At 39.5% G+C, this 15,775-nt stretch overlaps 1 protein-coding gene across 1 annotated transcript; it reads right to left on the bottom strand.

The window, feature by feature from the left end:
* Positions 1-3,341: 3,341 nt before the first annotated feature.
* Positions 3,342-6,924, bottom strand: TMEM200A (transmembrane protein 200A). Its single transcript, XM_075498737.1, has one exon. It carries the CDS (start codon positions 6,883-6,885, stop codon positions 5,410-5,412), a length of 1,476 nt encoding a protein of 491 aa, XP_075354852.1. The 5' UTR covers positions 6,886-6,924; the 3' UTR covers positions 3,342-5,409.
* Between the last annotated feature and the right edge of the window lie 8,851 nt (positions 6,925-15,775).

The raw sequence follows: 15,775 nt of genomic DNA, 5'->3' as shown, positions 1-15,775 counted from the left end.
AAGTGCTAAACCGGTTGTACAGTGAATCACAGGATAACTCTGAGCAACTAGTGTGAGGGATTTCTTTAAAAATACAAAAAACAAACTCCCAGAAATATCAATATATTTACAACAGATATCAGGTTATTCCTGGTATATTTTTTTAATAGGAGAGCAGTTGGCTGTTGCAATGAAATTAAAGTGCTGATAAGAATTTCAAACTGATAAGGGAAATATATTTATTGGCAACTCATAATTAATCTGCAGTAGTTTGCAGAAACAATATTAGTAAACTGAAGAGCTTAGTGGGATTCAGAAATGGATTAGATGTTTCTGTGAATGCCATCCTGAATAATTACACTAGCTGGAATAAAAACTGATAAGGGACAACAATGGTTTTATGATTCTTCCTATGGACAATTCAGAGTGATTGTAAATTACTCTCCTCTAAAGCATTATCTGCCTGAATTAGAACCAAGACAACAGATTAGACATACTGCTTTTTGTTTAATACAGTGGGTTCTTATATTTCAATTTCAACAAACTATTCTAAAATAAAAGTATTGTAACTATCAGATTTCCATTCTTTACGAGACTCAGGGTTGTAATTCTGCCAACTGTCATTCAGACAAGTAATTCTGTTAAAAACTAGGCTTTGCTGAATGCATAAAATACTCCAGTGAGGTTAATTTGAAATACTGAGTCCTAAAATATAAAACAACTCAACATCACTGTACATAGAATATTGGTGAAAGCGTTAATAAATGTGACCTGAAAGTTAAACGTGTGATAACTGTGATAACTGCAATTCATTTGCTCCTGAGTTTAATTTGAAAAGGTTTAAACAAAGGGCATGAACTTGCCCACGAGTAGCTAAATCATACTAATTGAAGCACTCCTACATTGTAATAGACCATTTATTCCATTTGCATTCTCATATATACATACACACAGTCTTGCTAAAAGATTTCTACTTGTTCATCATAATGACACATTTGGTAGGAAAATTAACAAAAAAGAAGGTTAGTGCTGGGAAGATGAAGGCAGAAGTTCCTGGAAAGGGTGAGAACAAGACTCGGAGAAAGAAGGAACTTAAGAGCGTAAGCCTAAAGCAATCCAGGAATTCTACAAGCTGCCTGAAAAGCTTCTCAGGGAGAAAACTGCTGCTGTAGGTTAAAACTATTTCCCAAATTTCACTCAGCAGAAACTAAAGGACTAGTAATGCTGTATTTTAAGGACAAGTAAAATCAGCTCTAGGTCTGAGACAGGCACTCTGATACGGTTGCAAAAAAATTATTTAGCTAATACATGAGGCGGGACAGATGTAGATGCCTACCTCCAAAACTGGCAGCCTCAAGAATTCTGCTCAGTTATAACATTAAATTCCACTTTCTTTCAAAACCAGACTGGTGGTGCCAGCTCGCGTTTCCATCCTTTACACAGCCCAAGCATTAGAGCAGCCATCAGGATGGGTAACACCATGCCAAAGTCCTTTTGCTGCTGAGAAAACCCATGCCAACACCTTCCCAGCCATTAAGCCATAGGCAATTGAGCAGCTGGAGCATTTGCCAGTCCCTCCTGCTGAACTCTGAGCTGCTCCGCGTGGAAGGGTTGGGTTCATTGGCTCACAGGGAGAGTAAACTGGGCTCCCCGCGGGAGTAGTTAAACTATCAGCCTGGCAAGAATCCAGTCCTCGTTTCAAGGATTTTATCCAGCCACCATTTCATGTAAAACACAGAAGCAATCCTGGAAGAGACGATGTAACCCAGCATTTCTGCTCTATCACTGCAGAGTCATGCCCTTTATTTCCTGATGAAACTTGCCCAATAAATGAGCGGAATGAAACAGCTTTCCCCAGGAGGGAGAGACAGACCTTAACATCAGTCTAATCCATAGGTAGTGATTAAGACGCTTACCTGAGAGGTAGAAGATGTATTTTTTTTAATAGTCTTAGGCAGAGGAAGGAACAAACTCATTGCTTGCACAATCTAAATTATTTCTTTTTGGAGTTACTACATACAAAGGATGCAGTACCATAACATTTCCTCTGGCTAGATGTAAGGTTTAGCTTCTTATTCCATGAAAAGGCTTGTGGTGTAGCTATACAATTATTTTCTCTGATGACAAAAGTAGTTTAAAACTTCCTGTCTTTGGCTTCTTTTTCACCTTGCAGTTGTACCAGAGCAACTCATTGTGGGACTGCACAGAGCATCGATAATGGAAATGAAGTTTAAAAAAAAAAAAGCCTGTGAATTGGATCAGCAACAGATTGAATATGATATTTATGCCCTAAAGATACAAGTTAGGCTTAAGACATGCTCTTGTCTTCACCAGTTCCTCACTTGCCAACTGTACATGGCTCCCATTTTGCCCACTGTAAGGTTCCTAACTCTCCCCATGTATTGCAAAGGGTTTAGACATCTTTGCCCTACTGCAGTTTCTGGCTTCTATATATGAAGGCTAGTGTTCAGGCCTTTCGAACATCTGCAAGTTTTCCTGACTTGAGCTTGAGTTGGAGCTACCAAAGGAATATGGAAGGATGCGATGTCCTACGTTACCCTTGAGGGAGGTGACCCTTCCCTCTACACGGCACTGGTGAGGCCACACCTGGAGTGCTGGGTCCAGTTCTGGGCTCCTCAGTACAAAAGAGACATGGACGTACTGGAGCCAGTCTTGTGAAGGGCCACAAAGATGATGAAGGGACTAAAGCATCTCTCCCATGAAGAATGGCTGAGAGAGCTGGGACTGTTTAGCCTGGAGAAGGGAAGGCTCAGGGGGATTTATCAATGTGTATAAATACCTAAAGGAGGGTGCAAAAAAGGAGGCAGGCTCTGAAAAGAGCCTGGTGCCCAGTGACAGGACAAGAGGCAATGGGCACAAACTGAAATACAGGAGGGTCCCTCTGAACGTCAGGAAACACTCTTTTACTGTGAGGGTGACCGAGCACTGGCACAGGTTGCCCAGGGAATCTCCCTCCTTGGGGTTATTCAGAAATTGTCTGGACACAGTCCTGACAACCAGCTCTAGGTGGCCCTGCTTGAGCAGGGGGGTTGGACAAGATGACTTCCAGAAGTCCCTTCCCACCTTAACCATCCTGTGATTACCTGAATGAAATATTCCATTTTGGGGTAATTTGGGAATATGTTTGTAGTTGGTCTGCCAACCACAGAGTTTCTTTGTATGGTGCTATTTTGATTTCTTGCTTTAAGTCAGTAGCTTTACCTTGGTCTCCCAAGTGGGTAAATTTTTCCAAAGTGAGTACATTTTTCAGTACCAGGCATCTATGTTAAAATTAAAAGCTCATGCCCTCCTATACTTACAAAAGGACCACTATTCCCACATACGATGCTACCCAAAAAACAGTCTTTTAAGATATGATTTAATGTAGCTATTAAGGAAATAAAAGCTTACATCATTCATGTCTTCAATAGTGTTTTCCATTTTTATAAGAACACTTACTGCCAAACTAAAACGAACAGGATGTTCTTTTTATACAAAATTTCCTTATATCAAAACCACTTTGAATACATTTCACATTACATGGAAAAAAAAATATTCAGCCTTTAGATGTGTAGCGATGTCACTGAAATCAATTAGCCATATTGTCTAGTGGCAGGCTAGTCAAATATCTAGTGGCAGGCTAATACGTTAAGCACAATGTTATATACAATGTTATGATACCTAATTATACTTTGATATGGAAGATTTGAGATCACAGAGGAAAAACAGGTCTTACAACGGGTATATGTAGATAGACATTTTGTTTTATTTCAAAAAATAGTAAATGTCTTAAGAACACAAACCAGAAAGTTATTAAAAGCTTCATAGCAAAATATTTAGCCAACTCTGTTACAATATATAGGCTTGAGGTTCTAACAGTTAACACTATGCCTCAATTCACTGAGCAAGTGATGCTCCTGATACATAAACATCGCGCAGTTGAAACGTGGAGCTGAATATTAAAAAAAAAAGAGAGGGTATTTTTATCTTTGATCTTTCGTAATCAAAGTAATTGAAGAACAACGACATTTTAACAGGTTTGATTCTTTTTGGGAAAAGCCATTACAAATAATTCCTGAGTATTTAGGTTAAGTGAATATATCAAAAACGACCAGTTAAGACCAACATCCTGTTAGGTGAGCCTTGCAGCTTGAAGTGACATTCTCTAGCATGGCTGTCATGGCAGGATCGCGGCCTAAATACCTTAATGAAATACATGAAAACCTTCTGGTATGCACATTCAAATTCTCATTTTCTTTAGCAATAGCCTACAACTGTCAACTGTGAAGCTTGCTTTGCTGAGAAAAACATTGTTTTAAATGTCACTTCCTTTTGCAAAATCTTGTAATGCAAATTGCCACAGCTAAGCTTCCAGTGAACCATCACACCAATAATTACGTGAAATATATAAATCAAAATTTAGGCAAGGGGCTTTCATACTACGTTAGCAGACATATTGAATTGCATGCTTTGTATCAGTATTTTGAACATAGAGATCTAGTTATTTAGCTTCTTGCTATTGTAATGAGAGGCAATATATTCCTTTTCCATTATTCTCTTCAGATGCATGTCACAATATCATCTTATTATACACCATGTTTCCAAAATCCTGTTGGCATTCATCATGTTCCTATGCTTTTAATTGAATCTGTATATTTTGATTTTAAAAATGCTGCCAATCAAAGTGGTTTAGAGTACTAATCCCAGAAGAATTTTCAGATTTCTTACTTTATAGATGTTTTCCCAGAATTACAGGATTAAATTACAACGGATGTAGAAAGATTATTGTACAAAGCATAGTTAATAATTCACAACACTGGTATTCAACTCGACCAATTACAATGAATTCACAAAAATTATTTTAATTATACCCACTCTTTTCTATCCACCCACCCCAATATGTAAACAAGTTTCTCACAATGACAATGGCAAGACTGCAGTTACCGAGATGTACCGGATGTGAAAGACAACACCTAGGATAAAGGCCTGGATTTGACAATTCCAGTATGTGCTCCTGCTCACTTCCCATTCTAGACCGCAAGCACCGTTTTTAGACTCTTGCAGTCATTAAATAAACAGAACTTACAAGTAAATGGAGCTTTTATTCTAATGCAGGCTTCTGGAGTCAAATTGATAAAAGTAACATGCTTATACAGAACAAAAGAAATAATGACTTGGGAAAAATTGGAATCAGTCGTACCAAAATTCTCTGAGCAATGATAATGTACAGTATTGCGGCTGTATGTTACTAAGACAAAAAACTCTTGGCATTACAAAGATTAAGATCTCTGTTCACACAAGCCAATTTTAATGGGCTATTAAGCATTTGGTTAAAAACAGGCTTGTACTAGTCTCACTGAAAAGGAAACACTTGTCAAAATGTTTTTTTAAAAAATACTGTATGACATCTTCTAAATTGCAATTTAAGTATTAAAATCTTGTTTCAGAAGTTCCTCGCTTCAGGTTGTTACTCAAAAACTCATCATGTTCAAAACTCAAATTATTATGAGATCTTGATATCATAAGAAGCTTTTCCTTATTAGTAAAGTCTTTCTTGACTGCTGCTTGTGGCACAAGTAACCTATCCATTGGGTCCTCTTTGTTTTCTAGTTTCATATATCCTTTACTGTTGCTCCGATCCAGTCTGGGCCAGCTGGGGTGTTTCCTTTGTTCAGCTTGGACAGTGAGTGTAGATGGACCCCTGTCCAAGTCCAGAGACTTTGAATGCGAAGAGAGAAGATGCAAAGATGTGTTGGACCCAAACTGTTTCCTGGCAGCGCCAGGGGATAAAAGCTTTCCTGTGCTTGGTCCGAGAGTCATAGAAGATTTGAACTGATCAGATGGAGTGTCCACAAATGAATTGTGTCGCGGCAGCATGGTAGCGGCCGGTCTGTAAGATTCATTGGTATCAGTTAGTGGAATGGCCAGAGAATCCATCGACAGATTTCTAGACCGACTCCTAGTGATCTCTGAGTCCTCAGTTATATTGTCTATACTGGGCTCATCAATAACACAGTTATTCAGTTTAATTACTGGCAGTGTGAAAGCACTAATGGAAGATGATACAATGGATTTTGTTTCACACTTTATAGAGCTAGCGTTTTTGTCATCTGAAGCCTTGCTGGAGTGAGGGTAAAGTCCAAAGACTGAACCAGATTGCTCAGTCAGCAGAGGTGGCAGGAGGCTACCAGTGGTCCTATCTTCGTTTAGGGTAATCTCATCTTCTTCAGCAGAACTATCCATTCTAAAATTACTCTTGAAGCCAGAGAAAGGCGCAACCGTGTTCGCAGCCAGCCGTGACGCACACGAGCTCCCGCTGTGCCCGAGTTCTCCTTCCCCCAACAAGCCAGTGAAGGCACCACTCAGCTGCTTTTGTTCCTTGATCCTCAGGGTGTGGATGTCTATTACAGTGGAGTATATGTCTCTCATGTGTATGATTTTTGTTTCCTTGTCACGGTTTTCATGCAGAATGGCATTTGCGCAAATAAAAATGAAGATTCCAATGCCCATAGTAAAAGGGCCCAGCATTTTCATCTTATCTGAGTGCACATGCTGTTCAAAGAAACGAAGTAAAATGCTTCCTTGACTTCTCAGGACCTGGGTTTCATTTACAGATAGATTATCTTCAGATCCTAAAAGCTGTTCCTTTTGGGGCCAGTATCCAAGGATGGCCATTGCAATTCCCAAGAATGCGATAAGCACTCCCAAAACCAGGAAGAATCCCGATGGAGAATAGAGACGGATTTTGCCCCTGACAATTACTACATCTGCCCTGGGCCGGCGTCTAACTGGTTTCTTCTCCTCAGAAGCTGGTGCTGTGGCAAGATTTACATGTTGCTGAGATCTGGCAGAGTCTTGCCTTTTTAAGGCAGCCAGTCCTGTTATGACTCCTCCGGTTGCTATCATAGTTGTATATTGTACCGTACCCTGGGAAAAAAAAAAAAAAAAAAAGCAGAAATATTGAGGAAAGCAAAGGTTGTGTCTGCAAATATAAATAGCACTTTGTTAATCTGTAGATATTTCTTGATAATCAAAATACTCATTACTTTAAAAAAGCTACTGCATCTTAATCCAGTTATGACACAGCAGCAGTTTTGAGATTCACATGGTATCTTAAAAAAAAAGTCCCAAAGTCTTTTATCACTGTAAATATAGGTAATAGATCTTCCATCAGTGATACAGACAGTAGCAGAAAGCTAGTGCTCTTAGTGGTGATATATCAGGATTAAAGATGAAAATATTCAGAAGTCTTAATAGATGATTTATCTCTGGACTGGTCTGCAGCAAAGTCAATAATATATTATTACCTTGTATGCGTTTTAGATCATTTTAGCACTTTAGCTAGTAGTTCTTTCAAAAACTTCTATGACACACAATGACTATGAATACAGATCATTCTACATATCCCTTTTAAGAGATCTTTCCTTATAGATTTCAGCATATATTAATACATATTTATTCCATCATTTAAAGAAGCTTTTATTAAGCCTATTCAGATCACCTGAGTCTCAACTACAGAATCATTTTTGCCTTTCCTAATAAAGCTTATCCTCTTTTATGCATATCTCCCCTTCTTGGTTCCTCATGGACTACAAATCAAGTAGCTCAGTTTAGTTTACCAGATAAGAAATCTTAATAAATTTCAAGTTCATCAATTCAAAGCTTCATCATTTTATGAAGAAATTTTTTTCATTTTAGACTTACTTTCATACCTGGCTGTCTATTACATGAGAAAGATTAACCAGCATGGGTTTAAAAAGAGAAAGCCATGTTTGATAGTTTTTTATGAGTAAGAGTAACAAATGAAACAATACAGATCAGGATAATTGTATTTTATTTTACAAGGCATCTTATAATCAGACTCAAAAATAGTTTCTGAGCATAATTAATAAATATTAGAGTGAATACTAGATAATATTATAGAGTAAAATTAAGATACTATAAGCCAGGTATGAAAAAATGATGTTCTCTTTGGTGGCCTTACTAGGCTCAGAGATAAAGAAAGGCTGACAGTCTGTTGCAGAGGAAAAGGCTCCGTGTCAAAGCTGGGGACGGTTTAACAAGCAGACAAAGCTAAAGTTGGACGGGGTGAATAATGTGAGAGGCTGAAAAGCAGAGGCAAAGCAAACCGAGAACTTCTTGCAATTTACAGGCAGTAATTTTCATCAGATCTCTTAAAATATTTATGTTTTTTAGAAAATCTTAGCAGTGCACCCATGAAAAAAAAAAGATTAGATCTATCATTGTATGAGAAACAAACAGACTCTATATTTGGACACTGTCATAGATTTCCAACACTGCAAGCAGGTGTCACATAAGCATATCTACAAACAGAAATCAGTCCAACACACCAATTATGAACTTGATTATGAAATTAATAGGGAATTTGAGAAGGGTGGCCAAGTGGAAGGACTAATCCAGAAAAAAAAAAAGTATCCAGCGTTCATTATTATCTGTTCAGCAGCAATTCAGATGACAGACAGAAAGAGTAGCAGCCTGAACTCCCTCCCTGCACCATCATTATTAAAGGACAGAGCGCTTCCTCTCTCTCTGTGAGAAACCTCTTCTTTATGAAGGAAAGACCTGAAAAAAGGCCTAGGGTGCTAAGTATACAGCATTTTCTGAATTTCTGAAAGCAAAATCCATAGCATTATTCCCAAAATCTCAGAAATTTCACTTGTAGTGTCATGTTTCATGTTCCTAATCTCTCTGGAAATTCTCACCCTTTGTAATTCACTTCCATTTTTATGCTATCTGGGCAATTTCAATAGTTCAATGCCAATTAATTTCTTGACTGCTTCATGAAAAGCATTTCTTTAATGTAACAATTTAAAAATCCCCCAAAGTAAGTTATTTGACATCATTGATATTCTTTAAAAGTTAAAACAAAACTTTCTCATGCCTATGTATTTAAGGGTTTCTGCCAAAACAAAAGATCCTTATTCTGTAAAACAATGTTGTGACTCTCTAGACAGAAATAAATAGGACTTATCCGTTATAAAAGCTGTTGGATTTTGTCATGACTCAACTGAATGTAATTACTTTTCTCTATGAAATAAATTAAGAGAATTATGGCATATCTTTACTGAAATGAATAATAATTTAGCTATAATCTAGTTTGTTCCATTATTCTTTTCCAGATCCCAGACCTTTGTGGGGGACAAGGAGTTTCCATATTCATGTGATATTTTACAGGCACACATCAACCCACTCCATCCATTCTCAGGGCTGCCAAGGAACTGCACAGGTATGGCAGGTTAGTGCTAAATCCACACTCTGCCTGGTGGCAGGATTTGTTATTTTATGTACTGTACTGTGCTTATCACAGCTCCCTGGATTGCACCAAACGGTGAATGGAGTAAGCTCGCATCTGCTTTCTAAATATTTTAAACATACCCCTTAGCAAGGGCTCCTCTCTAACTGTGAAAAGTAGAGCCAATAAAAACGTTCTTAATTACCTCTTGAGGTGTCTTTCTATAGAAAGTTCTCATTCACAAATTTTGCAAAAATTGCAGGAAAACCACATCTCAATTTCATTATTAATTGGTCTCCAGTAACTTGAAGGACAGGCAGAAATTGAGATCTCTCAAAGTAAAAGTGAGAGAGAAAGCGAGATCTCTCAAGCCACATGGCTGGCTTCCTCCCAGCATTTCAGGGGAACACGTCGTTCCTCTGTTCACTTTACCTGCATCAGAACTTGGGTGCAGGGGAGAGAAAGTCTGGCTGCAACAAGATACAAACATATTTTAGACATAGAAAGAGTCTCTTTCCTGTTTCTTGAGTTCCCATCAATACTATTAAATCCTTTTTCATGGAAAAAAAATCACAACCAGGTTTGTAAATAATAATTTGTAATAAGCCACAGTGTTGGTAAGGCTTATAACCTCCTTTAATATTAACAGCTGAATTTTAATCTCTTCTACATCTAATAAAATCAATGGTATTAACAGACATATTGGTATGAGATGATTTCACTTCATGCTGACAGCTTTTCAGAAACCAATTACAATGAAGTGCATATTAAGATGGAACCTTTTTTTAGAAAATATTATATTTAGAATAAAGTGACATTGTAGATACATTTGATTTATTCTGCAAATCTGTTTAATTTCACCACATAACAGCCATAATGAGTGCCAGTGACAAACGCTGCTTCTTTTAACTTCGTACAGTGATTACATTTAGTTTTACCCTGAAGTCTGAATTCAAACTTCTGAACAAGTAAAGACTTAGAAGACTTTGACTCAGAGGTAAATAAAGATTATGCTAAGAGCTCAGACAGCATCTCTTTGGTGGCACTGTGAATTACACAGGCTGGCTCTAAAATGAATTAAATAATGGTAAAATGGATGTGAAATGCAGAACAAAAAGAAAGGGACAGGCCTGTAATTCATTTTATAAAACACAACCGACTTGCTGATACAAAAGCACCACAGCTGCCAAGCTCCTTTTGAAGAACAAATGTTGAGTAACTCTCTAACCTCGTAGCTGCTCTGTTTGTTTCATCTTCAGCGAGAACATCAGGTCCAAAGGCCTGGACAGCTTACGGTTTTAGTCTTGAAAGAAGCAATGGCCCAGATTTACCTCTACATTTAGCTTCGCTTTGCATTGTGTTGTTGTTACAGAACGGCCCTGACACCAGCCCTGTCAGCCACTCAAAGATCACCCAAGAAAAGCCTGTCTTGGTAAAGATCCTGTAAAGCAGCTCCTGCTCGCTCTCGCTCTCTCTGCATTCTTCACACAGAGGAGAATGACTCGGGCTCTTGACACTTCAGTTCTAACCTCTTCAATGGCCATTAGCAAGATGTACTTCACCTTTCATCCAGGCTGTAGGCTAAGTTCAGTCCTCTGCATATGGCACGCTTTCTAGGAGATGCCTTAAAAAACCCAGCAGCAAACGGCGACACAGGTTGTTACGTGCCCCCTTAGCATGAAGAAAGGATGGACGCCTCAGCAGATAGTACTGGTAGTTATCTCAGGTGACTGTAGCCTCTGTAGGGCCTCCAGAGAGCCATGTGGCAAGGATGGAGAAATGGAGACAAAGGGAAAGACCTGGATAACTGTGGTGCGTTGACCCTGGCTGGACCCAGGGAGTGGTAGAGCATCACTCCCCCTCCTCAGCTGGGTAGGGGAGAGAAAATGTAACAAAAGGCTCGTGGGTCAAGGTAAGGACAGGGAGAGATCAGTCACCCACTACCATCACGGGCAAAACAGATTTGGGGAAAATTAATGTAATTTATTACTTCTCCCCACCCCTACCTTCTTCCCGGGCTTAACTTCACTGCCAAATTCTCTACATCCTCCCCCCGAGCAGCACAGGGGGATGGGGAATGGGGGTTGCAGTCAGTTCATCACACATTGTCTCTGCCGCTCCTTCCTCCTCAGGGGGAGGACTCCTCACACTCTTCCCCTGCTCCAGCGTGGAGTCCCTCCCACGGGAGACAGTCCTCCATGAACTTCTCCAACATGAGTCCTTCCCACGGGATGCAGTTCTTCATGAACTGCTCTAGCGTGGGTCCCTACCACAGGGTGCAGTCCTTCAGGAGCAGACTGCTCCAGCATGGGTCCTTTCCACAGGGTCACAAGTCCTGCCAGCAAACCTGCTCCAGCGTGGGCTCCTCTCTCCATGGGGCCACAGGTCCTGCCAGGAACCTGCTCCAGCATGGGCTTCCCACGGGGTCACAGCCTCCTTCAGGCACATCTACCTGCTCCAGCATGTGGTCCTCCATGGGCTGCAGGTGGATATCTGCTCCACTGTTAACCTCCATGGGCTGCAGGGGGACAGCCTGCCTCGCCATGGTCTTCACCATGGATTGCAAGAGGAATCTCTGCTCCGGTGTCTGGAGCACCTCCTCTCCCTCCTTCTTCACTGACCTGGGTGTCTGCAGAGTTGTTTCACATATTCTCACTCCTCTCTCTGGCTGTAGCTGCTGTTGCACCAGGGTTCTTTTCCCCCCCTTCTTAAATATGTTATCCCAGAGGCACTACCACTGTCACCGATGGGCTCGGCCTTGGCCAGCGGCGGGTCTGTCTTGGAGCCAGCTGGCATTGGCTCTATCGGACACAGAGGAAGCTTCTAGCAGCTTCTCACAGAAGCCACCCCTGTAGCCCCCTGCTACCAAAACCTTGCCATGCAAACCCAATACAATAACACCTGCAAAAGTATGGGTGGGTAAGGAGCCACGAGAGGGCCTGCAGTCCATCTAATAAGAGAATACTAGAGCCAGAGGAATAAATTCATGCAGGAAAAGTTTGCAGACATGATGCAAAATGGGTCGTGATAAAAGAAGTGTCACCCTCAGATGTGGAGTGACATCTGCTTTTTCCTTACATTACACTGGCTACCCAAGCGAAGGCTGCCAGAGAGGCTGGAAGGGATTCTCCTTTATCACCTTTCCATATGGGGAAAGGTTGTTCAGATGCTCAAGGAAAGGCTGTCATAAAGGAAACTTAAGAAAGGGGGTAAAAACAGCTTTCACAGAACAGTTTGTTGTGAGTAACCACTAGACTTGCATTCGCCAAGCAAAGAATGAAGTATATTCATAAACAAATCAGGAGGTCAAACAAATTAACAAAGAAACGGTAGATTCATTCTGTGATACAAAGGTAAGGCATAGGTAAATTATCATAGCCAAACTGTAATTTAGCACAGGTGGACGAGGATCCCTCTTTTCTACCAGTACATCAGGCTATCACGGGTGATGAGACAGAAATATGGTGCATTTATGCCGCTAGCGTTATCCATATCTGACTTTGCCAGCCTAGAGAAAGGAAGGGAGAAATGAGGCAGGTGACGTGGGGACTCACTAGAGTAGCTGCAGAGCACAGAGCAACTTGAACAGCCTGGACTCCTCCACAGGGAGGTATGGCAGATAAGAGGAGTGACTCAGAGCCCTTTTGAAGCTAGAACGGTCTACACAAGTAATACCCAGTTATCCTTTGGAAGCTAAGCAAATGACAAAATGGGTGGCATAGGATTTCATGGGATTTGAGCCTAGTTGACTCACTGATTGATTATCCCAGATATAAGAGATGTGTCAACTGCAAGAACCTATTACAGACCGCACATTTCTGTTTTAACAGCAACTGAGGCAAGAGCTGCTATTTAGACAATGGCTCTAATGCTAGGCAGCCTAGGAAAATCTGAAAGATGTGTGTGCAAGAGCACAGATTCAATGGAAAGAATTGACTTCATAGCATGTTCCAGTAGCTCCAACTAACTTCTCCTGGTTCCACAAACTATAAACTATTTACTTCTCTCTTTTACGTAAGAGGCTGTCACCTTAACACCCCTCTTTCCTCCCTAATAACTAGCATCACCTTAACTGTACTGCTGACAACTAACTTTTTTTCAGAGATGGTCTAACAATTAAAAATCTAATTAATCTCTCAGCAATTGTTCTCAACTTGTAGTAAGCTTTAAAGCTTGTGGCTTCTATTTTAGGTGCCTGAAAGCTTATCTTATTTTTTTCAACTATTTTGGTACTATAAAAGTTATTACTTCTACCTACAACTTAGTATTTTGAATACATACATAGTCATTTGAATTATACTGAGATCTTACACTTAATTTTAAATGTATACTAGCAGCAAAGATGGGAAGCAAACTAAAGAATACTAGAATTATATTTCTTTAATATTATTTGTTTTATTCCAGATACATTTCAGTGTCCCTTACCACTTATAATCTTTGTTGTTTACATAAATATTTCTTTTTTCTCTCAATGTTTGAAAAATGATTGAAACTTAATTATGTAAAATTATCATAACTGTACATGCTATTTCCCTATAGTTTAACTTTATGTAAAACTTTCTGAAAAGTACAGCTCTTTTGTTTCAGCAAAGAATTAAATGCCACTGCAGTAAGAAGTAGTGTGTGACAGAACCTGATTTATATTACCATAGCATTTCCTATCTTACTATTTCAGCTGATTAGGAAATTTATTTCCCATTAGTACTTGATTCGTTATCATTTAAGTGACTCAATTCCAAATTTTAGCAAGAGGACAAATTTTAACATCAAGGAGAGTTTCTTTTACCTTTGATAAACCTAGAGTCCTAGTAATGAAGGAGGTGAGAGACTGTTTACTCATAAAATATTTCTCATAATCAAGAATACAAATGATAAAGTAATAAGAGAACTGATAACTGAGTAAACAAATCAGTATTAAGCTGCATTTAACACATCTATACTTTTTTTCTTCTGATGTACAATATCTGCATATCAATGTTAGCTATGCATAGAGGTTGTCAACTGGTACGATCTGTTCTATTCCAAAGGTAAAAATACGCAACTTTATAGGCCCAAAGGGATTAATCATTCTGGTAGAGATAATACAGCAATAGCCACACAGAGGGTAGTTCCACAAGAAGCACAAAAAATAATCTCAAATGATATTTTTATTTAGCAGTTTAACAAGCAGCCCCCTTCAAGTGCCTAGCACACCAATGGGACTACCTGATGATGCATCGCTCTCCTCATATCCATTCCTCAAAAAATGACCTGATTGAAAAGCAAAAAGAAAAGCAAGCAAGCAAAAGACATATTTTGTATTCATGATTATGGGCTATGTTAAGTGTACTTTAATTGACAATAGGTGAGAAGAAAGCATGTGAAACGTGGTATTAAAAATCCTCATAACCTCAGCTGGGATTTTAAAGGATTTTAAAGGCTAGCAAAAGCCAAGGATAAGAAATTGCATGCCTCTTTAAAACATTAAAGCTTTGAAATTTCCAGCTGAAACAAACCCTTTGGGTTCAAATTCCCTTTAATGGTGCCTCTTTTAGGCTGTAAAGGGATAAGCCTGGGTACTAATCATGTCCTTTTAACCTCCTGGTTGCCAGTCAGATTATGGAAGCAGGCCAAATTGTGCACGCAGTTTCACAGCATAAAAAGGAAAAGGCAAGCTGCACATGGGTCAGGCAATGCAAGAGCACCAGGGTGTCTGAGTGGCAGCAGTAGGCAGAAGGTCCATTGCAGAGATTAAAAACTGAGGTTCCCTGGATATTGGTAGACCATGCAGCTGTATCAAATGGTCTGTATTTGCTTTACAATAGTACCATGTTAAATAGTAAAATCTTTGCATTCATAAGTGGAAAATAAAAGCTTGGTATTAAGGACATGTCAGAACCTGTTGCGAAATTTGAAGTCTGACAGTGACCCATTTATTTAAAAATCTAGATCTGGCAGTGGTTTTCAAATCTGCATGGTACAGGTCCAAGCAAGACCACAGGGGTCCAGGAGTTACCTCTGCAGAATCTGTGAAAGATAACTAGGCATGGCACATCAGAACTTTCTTAAAAAAACCTAAAATTTTTACTGCTTTAAGGAATCCAGGGGGTCCACAAATTGTGAAGGACAGAAAACCACTGATTTGGAGTGGATCTAGAGGACGGAGTAAATACACATTGGGAACAAAAGAGACGCAGCTCATTGTTCTACTATAAAAACCTGGATACTGAAACAAACTAAGAAGGGAAAATGAATTTTTAAAAAACAAATCTAGGCTTTACTGAGAGTTATGAGATCTCATTTTTATACATATTTCTATAACTATACTGTGTCACACTGGTTTGAAACATATGCAAAGACGTACCTTTACATTGCACAAAGGGGCACAGTTCCCTTTCATCAAAGTGACTTTGGTGCAACTTTCAGGTGTGGCAAGTAGTTGAAGGAGCCACACTGAATCCACACTGAATATACCAAATCTCCATTTGGACTCACATTCGTCCTATTTCATTAGCAAGCCTGGGACATGGCATTCCTTATCCTGACATTTATGACTGTCCACTG

This window comes from Mycteria americana, chromosome 3 (assembly GCF_035582795.1).
Source record: "Mycteria americana isolate JAX WOST 10 ecotype Jacksonville Zoo and Gardens chromosome 3, USCA_MyAme_1.0, whole genome shotgun sequence".
Taxonomy (NCBI): Eukaryota; Metazoa; Chordata; class Aves; order Ciconiiformes; family Ciconiidae; genus Mycteria; species Mycteria americana.
This window is presented reverse-complemented; position numbering and strand designations above follow the sequence as displayed.

Excerpts from the sequence above, each read along its gene's own strand:
- TMEM200A (XM_075498737.1), bottom strand. The coding sequence starts at position 6,885 with ATGATAGCAACCGGAGGAGTCATAACAGGACTGGCTGCCTTAAAAAGG.